Genomic DNA, 10,188 nt, shown 5'->3' with positions numbered 1-10,188 from the left:
GGGCACTTTGCTATTTCTCAGATTTCCCATATGAGAATGTATTATATTTATAATCAGAAAAACAGCAAATATTTATGACAAAAAACCCTTTATTTTTTAACTCTACAAAATTGGGGCCCCAATTTTTATTCAATATCCTGCTTTTTCACACACCATTCTTATCCCATATGAAGACTTCCATGTCATTAAGTATTGTTTGAAAATATGGTTTATGCTAGCTCAATAGATTCATATGTGAATGTAAACTAGTTTAATTATCTATTCTGTCATAGACCATTAATGGACCATCCATACAAAAGAACATTACAGAAACATTAAAAATCACATTTTCAGAGTATTTAACAACTTGTGAAAATGCTCATGATATAAATGGAACCGCCCCCCACAAGCTATAAAGTTATAAAATCTGCTCCCAACTTTGTGAAATATAAACATAGATTTATTAATGAAATATAAATTGTAACAACATTTTGTGTATGTCTAGATGGTAAGATTAAGGATATTGGGGCTAGTTCTGTCTTTTATTTTACTGAATTGTAGAAAAGCTCCACAATTTCAGTACATTTCTTTTACATTCAGGAAAAACAAAACAAAACAAAAAACACGATTATTAAAAAAGCATTACAGAATGATCAGATAGAAAATATAAAGGAGAGTTTGGCTCAAGATGGTGGACTGTACACAGGCTTTTCCTTCTCCAGTCTCATATCCCTTTAACTGAAAGAAAATAATTTGTATGTACAAACTGTGTGTGTGTATTGAATATTATTATTTTTTTTTAAATAAAGGCTTTGTAAGGAATTCCTGGAAGATAGAAAGCAGATGGTGCTGCTGTGAGGGAGGCTGGCGGACGACAGGCTGCCAAAGAAAAGGAGGAGGGGAGCGGGCCAGTCTGGCTCCGGTTTGAGGGAAGCAGTCGGGGGGCGCGTTAGGAAATGAAGGAGTGAGCGCCTGTAACTCTGTGGACTGTACCCCCATACGCGCACTGACCCGCCCAGCTGCTGCCCCTGCTGCTGCCCCTGCTGCTGCCCCTGCTGCTGCCCCTGCTGCTGCCCCTGCTGCTGCGAGCCGAGCGGAAGGGGGAATGGCGGGGGGCGGGGCCGAGGCACAGGCGGGCTCAGAGGGGTCGGGTTCCCAAAGCGGCAAAAGCCCTGGCGCCAGATCTAGGCCGAGCATTGCTGCGCTGCGAAGCTGAGGCCGCTCGGGCTCGTCAGAGACCCGCCGCCGCCAGCTATCCTTCTTATCCCTTGCCTGCCTGTCCGGTGGTCTCCTTCTCCATCGCCGTTTCACAGCCGCAGCACCATCGATAAAAGCTAAGTGGTCATTTTGGGACTCGGGGTTGGGAGTCTGGGCGGGAGCAAGGCGCCGGCGGCACAAGCTAGCGCGCCATCTCCTGCGGCAACTGCCGCTGCTGCAGACACCCCTCCTGGGCGGGAGAGAACACTATTAAGAGGCCCAGCCGTCCCAGCACCCAAGCTTAGAGTTAGAGCGTTTCTACCAAGCTTTGGTGAGATCTTTGTGCTTGGTGAAGGGAGACTCCGAGATCACGGAAAAATATCTCATATTGGATAGCACTGACTTTTCCTCAGCTTAATAGGGCAAGCGGCAGCTTTACCAAAGCTTCCTTAAACTCCTAACCATGTCGCCCCCAACTGTGCCTCCAATGGGTGTAGATGGCGTGTCCGCATACCTGATGAAGAAAAGGCACACTCACAGAAAGCAGCGGCGCAAGCCCACTTTCCTCACTCGTAGGAACATCGTGGGCTGCCGCATTCAACACGGCTGGAAAGAAGGCAATGAGCCGGTGGAGCAATGGAAAGGCACAGTGCTGGAGCAGGTTTCTGTGAAGCCCACTCTCTACATCATCAAATATGATGGCAAAGATAGTGTGTATGGACTAGAACTGCACCGAGATAAGAGAGTTTTAGCGCTAGAAATCCTGCCTGAGAGAGTGCCAACTCCTCGCATTGATTCACGTCTCGCAGATTCCCTGATTGGCAAGGCAGTGGGGCATGTGTTTGAGGGGGAGCACGGCAGGAAAGATGAATGGAAGGGCATGGTCCTGGCGCGAGCCCCCGTGATGGACACTTGGTTTTACATCACCTATGAGAAAGATCCGGTTCTTTATATGTACACGCTGCTGGATGACTACAAAGATGGTGACCTGCGTATCATTCCAGATTCCAACTACTATTTCCCTACAGCAGAACGGGAGCCTGGAGAAGTGATCGACAGCCTCGTGGGCAAGCAGGTGGAACACGCCAAAGATGATGGGTCTAAGAGAACCGGCATTTTCATCCATCAAGTGGTGGCCAAGCCGTCTGTCTACTTCATTAAGTTTGATGATGATATTCATATTTATGTCTATGGTTTGGTGAAAACTCCCTAAATTTATCGTGCTTTTGCAAAATGTGTGGAACTATTCAATGTAAAATATGTCGTGTTCTTGTAATTGTGAACTTTTGAGAACAGTTTTGGTGTCAGAGATTCAGGAATTTATTATTACTTACTACTTATTGTGCCTCTAAATCTTATACATTCACTAGTTCCACAGTTTTGCCCAAGTGTACTTTGGTATGTATGATATTGCCTTGTTCTGTAACTGAAAAATTTAAAGTGGGTGCTAATAGAAAAATTGAAAAGTCTTTATTACTATTAGAACAATGAAAAACTAAAGAAAAATTAATGGTGTAACCCCACACCATATCCTTCCCCCGTTTCCCTTACCTTCTCTCTTTCTTCTCCTCAGATAACAAGTGTTAAGAACATGATGAAGATCCTACGTTTTTTTCAATCCTTTCCCAAAAAGTTTGTTGCAGTTGTTTCTGTAAAAAATGACAAGCCGCATCATTTCTCTGTCATTGCTTTTCTCACTTGGCATTCATGAAATTCCTTCTGATCAGTAGATGCAGATATCTCTCCCTCTCCCTCCCTCTCTCTATCCTTTTTCTTTCCCTCCCCTACCTCCCCTGAATTTATTTTTGTATATAATATTAAGATACAGGTCCCTTTATACATTTTGTTCACATTGGATACCTGATCATGCCATCGCATTTATTAAGTACCTCAACCATTTCCCTCCCACTCTGGAATTTGTTTTTGCATGTGGTATAAAATTGAGATTTAAGTATACATTTTATTCAAGTTGGATACCCGATTGTGTCATCACATTTATTAAATAAATCATCTATTCTCTCTCTCTCTCTTCCTCTCTCTCTCTCTATCTCTGTCTCTCTCTCTGTCTCTCTCTCTGTTCCTGCTTCCAACAGCTGCATACACAATATATATTTATGTACTAAAATGATATTTAACTGCTCAATACATACTGGTGCTTTTATTTCTATAGGGTAGATTCCTAGAAATGGGATTGCTAGGTAGGCTGATAATTAATTTTAAAAGGCATTGCAAAATTACTATTTAAAATGAAGGTTCTCATTTTCCAGCATCCTCTCCAGCACTCTTTAATTTTTGCAAATCTGAAAGGTGAAAATTTGTTGTATTGTCTCTTTAATTGGCAAACTCAGTGAGGTTTTTTATTTGTTTTAGGGGGTTTGTTTGTTTTGCCTTTTGGACTTTTATCTTTTGTGATTTGCCAGTATTTACCTTATGTTCATTTATCTATTGAATCTTTGATCTTTTCCTTATAAATTTGTAATAATTCTTACTATATTTGCTATATGGTGCATATTAATAATTTGTAGCCCATATGTGTTATGATTTTTTGCATCCTATCATTAATCTTGACTTTATTGATGGCATCTTTTACTTTACAGTTTTTAAAAAATTTTTAGATAGACTACTTTCTCCTTTTTAGATTTTTTTTTGTCTTTTTCAGATAAATGTCTCAACCCCAAGTCATACAAATATACACCTGCATTTTTTTTTCTAAAAAGTTGAGGTTACAATATTTCATCCAACTGGAAATTATTTTGTAGATGGTATAAAATAGATGTCCAACTATACATTTTGTTTACATTGGACATCTGATTATGCTATCACATTTATTAAATAAATCACCCATTTTCAAGTTTTTGAGCCAAGTCACATTATTTTAACTATAGTGGCTTAATCTTAAATTTTGGACTCTGGTAAAGCAAGTTACCTTTCATTAGTGTTTTTTTCTTCTTCTTCTTTTATATAACTTGTCTTAGACATTCATTCTTTCATATGAAAATTAAAAGCATTCTTTCCACATTTTTATATATATTTAGAGGAATATGTTAATAATATTAATCCTAACATTCAAGAGTTTGGATTCATCATTAAAATCTTTTGTTTTTGTAATGTTATTCATCTAGGTTCAACATATCAGATTAAATTTATTTCTAAATATTTTTACAGTTTTTGTTACATTTTGACATTCTGAATGGAGTATTTACTCCTGCTTATTTGTAACTTGTTATTTTTACCAATATAGACAAACTATGGATTTTTTTTTTTTTTACTTTCTGTTTAATCAGCTTACTAAATCTTGTAAATTACACTGGGTTTTTAAAATAGAATATTTTTTACTTTCTAGATGTACAATCATTTCACCTGCAAAGAGGTAATTTTATTTTTCTAATGTTTACATTAATTATTATTACATTTACTGGATTCTCTAAAACAGTGTTGAATAATGATCATGGTAGGCATGCTTGTCTGGTTCTTTATTTTTATGGAATTGTTTTTAGTATTCCTTATTAATATGACATTTGTTTTTGTCATTAACTATTAACATGTTTAGGGACTTTCTTCTCTTCGTGTTTTATATAACATTATTACTAAAACTGGCTCATGAATTTTATCAAATGTCTTTTCAGCATCTATTGATAAAATTTTAAGATTTCCCCCTTAAATTTGTTGACATATTGAATTAAAGTGACAGGAATTTGATGTTGAATCAAAATTCTATTTCTGGAATAAATTCTACATGCTCATGCACAGTGTAATAATCATATGATATATTGCTGGGTCTTATTTAGAATTATTGCATTTGCATTTCAAAGTGAAATTGTGTTTGTCTGCACTGTCTTAGGTTTTTAAATTAAAATTGTGCTAGCTTAGAAAATTAATTGGTGAGTTTTTAATATTTTTCTGTTGTCTGGAATAGTTTAAATAACATTAGAATTATTTGTTCTTTAAAAATTAGCTAGTCCTAAGTTGTAAAACAATCTAAGCCCAGTGACACTTTTGATGGTAGATCTTTAATCAACTTTCTTAATTCTTCAGTGGTAATTTGTTTATTCAAGCTTTCTATTAAAACAGAATGTATATTCTCTGTGAAATACAAAGTTTAAAATTTTACCTATCCTCATGCTTCTTGATTGTGTTATTCAGATATTTTATGTACTTGAGTTTTGTATATGCACATGTCCTAGATATGTTCAATTCTGAAAACATTGTAATAAAGTCATAAGCTATCACGGTGTTTTAAATTCTTGTATTTTATTTTAAAAAATTAAAACAATATGAAAAGTATAAAATATATAACAAGCATTTGTTTACCTTCATCTAAAATTAACAAATGTCAACATTTTGGCATATTTGTTTTAGATATAGATATATCTTTTTAAAGAAAGAGTTACAGCCTGGCCAGTGTTGCTCAGAGGTTGAGCATCCACCTATGTGATTCAGGAGATCATGGTTTGATTCCTGGTCAGGGCACATGCCCAGGTTAAGGGCTCGATCCCCAGCAGGGGGCCTGCAGGAGTCAGCCTATCAATGACTCTCTCATCATTAATGTTTCCATCTCTCTCTCTCCCTCTCTCTTCCTCTCTCTGAAATCAATAAAGATATTTAAAAAAAAAAACAAAAAACCATAAGCATTACAAATAATAAATGCCTTTCCCAATACCATAATGTTTCCTTCCTCTACAGAGGCAGACACTATAATGAATTTGGTGCAAATTTTGTTTTATATATTTACTGCAAAAATAGCAATAATCAGTAATAGTATATATTTTTGTGGGGTTTTTAATTTCAAAATGCATAGTACACTTTAAACCATGTGGAAGTTATTTTTCTTGTAGGGATCATCTTTTTATCCAATTGGGAAATTGATTGCAGCAACAAAAACAATAATACTGACTTTAGAATACCAATTTCTTTTTTAGGTACTTTTACCACTCCTGACACTCTGGAAGACTAAGCCTTAGCCATAGCCCTGGCAATTGACTAACAAGACAAAATTGCAACTCAAATGCAGATTGTATCTTGGCTGTAGTAAGGCAGTTATCCACCACTCACTCTGATAGAAAGACCAGAACTAGGTCTTATATTTCCTCATGATAATATTAGGGTTATCCCACATCCTGAAATTCAGACTTAGTCTGGCCCTAATGTAGCACTGTTTTAAGAGTGTGGGACGCGATGGTGGACAAAACAAAAATCTTTCTTTCTTAACACGTTTTGTTGTTTTTTTAACCCTTCAAGTAGTCTTCAGACCAATAACAAAGATATAAGGTAGGTGTAAAGTCTACAAAACAGCCCTGGCCAAACCTGCTCAGTGGTTAGAGTGTCGGCCCATGAACCAAAGGGTCTCAGGTTTCATTCTCGGTCAAGGGCACATACCTTGGTCGCAGGCTCGATCCCAGCCCCAGTCAGGGTGCTTGCAGGAGGCAACCAATCTGCGTGTCTCTCTCATATCGATGTTTCTCTCTCTCTCTACCCCCTTCCTCCCTTCCTTCCACTCTCTCTAAAAATCAATGGAAAAATGTCCTCGAGTAAGGATTAAACAAAAAAGCCTACAAACAAAACAAGGTAAAAAGAATGTGAGCTACCCTTTAAAGGGTTAGAGTGGTGCAACGTATGGGGAGGACACTCTAACCAACTGAACTACCCAGCCCGGGCAAGTTGGGAGGGTCTATGGGAGGAACTAAGGTTTATAAAAGTGCTCCCGCTCTATGTAATGTAATCACAAGAACTTTACACAGGAAGAACTCTATGTCTATAATAAAGCTTTACGGTTCTAACTTCCCCTTCCCTTAACTTCCCTTTCCTTTATCAAAATACTCCTCCATCTTGGCATGCAAGACAGAGTGTGCATGTCGCTTACCATGTTTGCATGTACTGGGTTGCAAAGCTGCTTTCTTTTTCCCGAATAAATCATTTTTGGTGAAAACACACAGTCAATGTTATTTTTCTTTTTCTGGATGTTATTTTTCAGTCGATACAAATTGTGGGATATTTCCAAATCACTAGGGGGGAATGTAAAGCTTGGTTGTAAGAGAGGCTCTCTTCCTCCTCCCATTAGGATATATGCTCCTAGAGAGCAGGGATTTTGTCTAGATTTTTCACTTCTATCTCCAGATCTTAGGCCACAACTGAGCCTCTCTTTTATTGTATGTTAATAACCTAATGTCACCAGGAAACAACATAAAACAATCCTGACTTGGGGCCTATTGGGAGAGCAGAAACTAGAAAACATTATTGTATATCTAAAATGTGTACAGATTTATATTTTTTGTTGGAGTGCACTGTAAAAAGATTCCTCTACCAAACTATGATTATTTTCATTAAAAACAATTAAGACTTTATAATATTGAAATATGTCTCCTTTTACCAGCTGTGGATCAAAAGAAGCAAGAGCCAAATGAATGGGATGCCCTGTAATTAGCTCAATAAGTGAAAGCTTAGGAGTCCCAAAAGAGGTAGATCTGAGATTTAAAAGTAATAAGGGCAATGCCAGGTATTTGAAGAGTTTCTACAAATTTTGCTATTTGAATCTTTGTTTTGTTTTTACATTCAGGGAGTTTATTGGAGGATATTTCAGGATCACCCTTTGGGTGTGTTGTGAGAAGAGCAGTGAAAAAAGCTGATTGGGCATAAAGAGAAGTTGAATTGCAATGCGGGTACAACAAAAGCCTCCACCAATTCCATAGGGAGCTACAGAGCTGGGATGGGTTTTCATAGTTGTCCTAATTGAAGCAAAAATCCTGGGCCTTTGCCTGGCCAGGCGTGGTTCAGAGGTTGAGCATCGACCTAGGGTTCAGGAGATTGTGGTTCAATTCCTGGTCCAGGCACATCCAGGATTGCGGGCTCCATCCCCAGTCTGGGGCATGCAGGAGGCAGCTGATCAATGACAACTCTCTCATCCTTGATGTTTCTATCTTTTTATCCCTCTCCCTTCTCTCAGAAATCAATAAATATATACTTTAAAAAAAACAAAGAATCTTGAGCCTTTGTATACTGGCATCAAAAGTCATTGGATGAAGGCTATGCCTGTGGAAGGGGCATAATCTTGGGCAAGACATCTTCCTTAACCTAGGGACAATTCCTAAGAAGGACACAGCTGTGAATCTTATTATGTCATTAGTACATTAAAATTAAACTTGAAGATAGAAGATTTTTAAGCACGGTGGAAATGTTGCATAACTGGCCAAATAGCACAGACTAGTTGTAGCATTTGACTAGTAAAATGGGTTACTCAATCAACATAGAGTTTGAAATGAGTTTCCCGAGTAGGAATAATCTTTTCTAACAGGACTTTAGCCACTGTAGAGGCATGAGCATGTCCACAAGGGAAAGCTTTAGTCCACTGAGAAAACATACATATCATGACTAAAACATATTTATATGCGTGAAACAAGGGAAGCTGTATAAAATATATTTGCCAAACCTCACATGATCTATTAGGCAGTTTAAAATGTCCAGGGACAGGGTGAACAGGCTTCCTTGGGATGTATTTTGGACAGGTGAGACACTTAAGGTAGGAACTTTTTGTGGCCTTGTTAATATCTCTCCACCAATATTGATTCATGAATGCTATAATTTTGTCAGTGGACTGATGCTTTAATGCATGTACAGTAGTAAGGAGTGGAAATTTTAGAGTTCCTGGTAGAACTGGGTTATTATTTGGTCTAAACCAGAGCTTTGTCTTTTTATCAAACCAGCAATTGTTAGATTTCTAGTCTTTTACAGAAGCCAATTGTTGGCCAGTTTTTCTAAGTTAGCAACTGGAGAAATGTCTCTTTGGGCCAACACAGAGATTTGACTGCTGCTGATGACTTTATGGGCAGCATTCTTAGCAGAAACGTCCGCAAAGTGATTTCCTTTAGCTTCCTGGGAGTAAAGTTGAGAATGTCTTAATAATAGCTAAAGCATCAGGTAAAAGTACAGCATACAGTAATTCCTGAACATATGAACCATTCTTAATTTTATCCCCATTGAAGGTAAGAAAACCATATTGCTTCCATAACATTCCAAAGTCATGAACTACTCCAAAGGCACATCTATGTCAGTATAAATATTGACAGTTCTACCCTTTTAAAATTAAATAAAATTAATTTTTTTCCCTTCACCATTTATCCTCTTTATGCCTTCTTCCACCTCCACCCATTCCCACCCACACCCCTCAATCACCGGACTCTTGTCCATGTCCATGCGTTCTCTCTTTTTTTTCTTTTCTTTTTGGAGTGTGTGATAGTTTTATCCTTTGTTAAAATGCAAGCTTGAGTTAAGGTATATAATTCAGCCTGCTGTGCTGAAGTGGCCAAAGGCAAAGATGCTGCCTTGACTTCAAAAGGGGTTACAACAGTATAACCAGCACAGTACTTACCATTTTTAATTTTTACATGAGCCATCTGTAAACCTTGAGAAATAAGCTTTCCCTAGAAGAGTCTCCTGCAAATCCTTGCAAAGAGTCAGGAGGTGACTTATCAATGCCAAGCAGTTATGAGATGCTTGATCAGTTTCAGAAGGGAGAAGTGTAGCTGAATTAAGATTATTACGTGAAAGAATTATATGGGAACCACTCAACAAAAAGATTTCATAGGAAGTAAGGTGACTAACTGAAAGATGCTGGATGTGATGAGAACTGAGGAGTGCTTCTACTGCATGAGGTACAAAAATGGTTAGAGGGGATCACATAACAATTTTTTCTGTGACCTTTACCAAGAAGGCAGTAGCAGCAATGGCTCTAAGGCAAGGAAGTATCCCCAAGTCACAGGGCCCAGTTGTTGATTATAGTATCCTAGGGGACTATGTTGATCCCCATGTTTTTGATTGAATACCACAAGGGCATTCCCTTTCTTTTCATGCATGAAAAGGAAAAAAGGGAATCTGATAGTTAGTATGCCCAAGAGCAGGTGGGTTTATTAAACTCTCCTTTAAGGCTTTAAAGGCTATGTCATCCTGTTCTTCCCATAAAATTGTGTCAGCACCGCCATTCTTTAGTAAAACATATAGGGGTTTTACCATAAGAGAGAA

General features: G+C 37.9%; 1 protein-coding gene across 1 annotated transcript; it reads left to right on the top strand.

The window, feature by feature from the left end:
* Positions 1 to 1,124: 1,124 nt before the first annotated feature.
* On the top strand, positions 1,125 to 5,408 carry SPIN4 (spindlin family member 4). Its single transcript, XM_081126479.1, has one exon. It carries the CDS (start codon positions 1,640 to 1,642, stop codon positions 2,387 to 2,389), a length of 750 nt encoding a protein of 249 aa, XP_080982605.1. The 5' UTR covers positions 1,125 to 1,639; the 3' UTR covers positions 2,390 to 5,408.
* Positions 5,409 to 10,188: the final 4,780 nt, after the last annotated feature.

This window comes from Miniopterus schreibersii, assembly GCF_964146895.1.
Source record: "Miniopterus schreibersii genome assembly, chromosome: X".
Classification (NCBI taxonomy): Eukaryota; Metazoa; Chordata; class Mammalia; order Chiroptera; family Miniopteridae; genus Miniopterus; species Miniopterus schreibersii.
This window is presented reverse-complemented; position numbering and strand designations above follow the sequence as displayed.

Bases quoted from the DNA above. Each gene is read 5' to 3' on its own strand.
- SPIN4 (XM_081126479.1), top strand. From the start codon at position 1,640: ATGTCGCCCCCAACTGTGCCTCCAATGGGTGTAGATGGCGTGTCCGCA.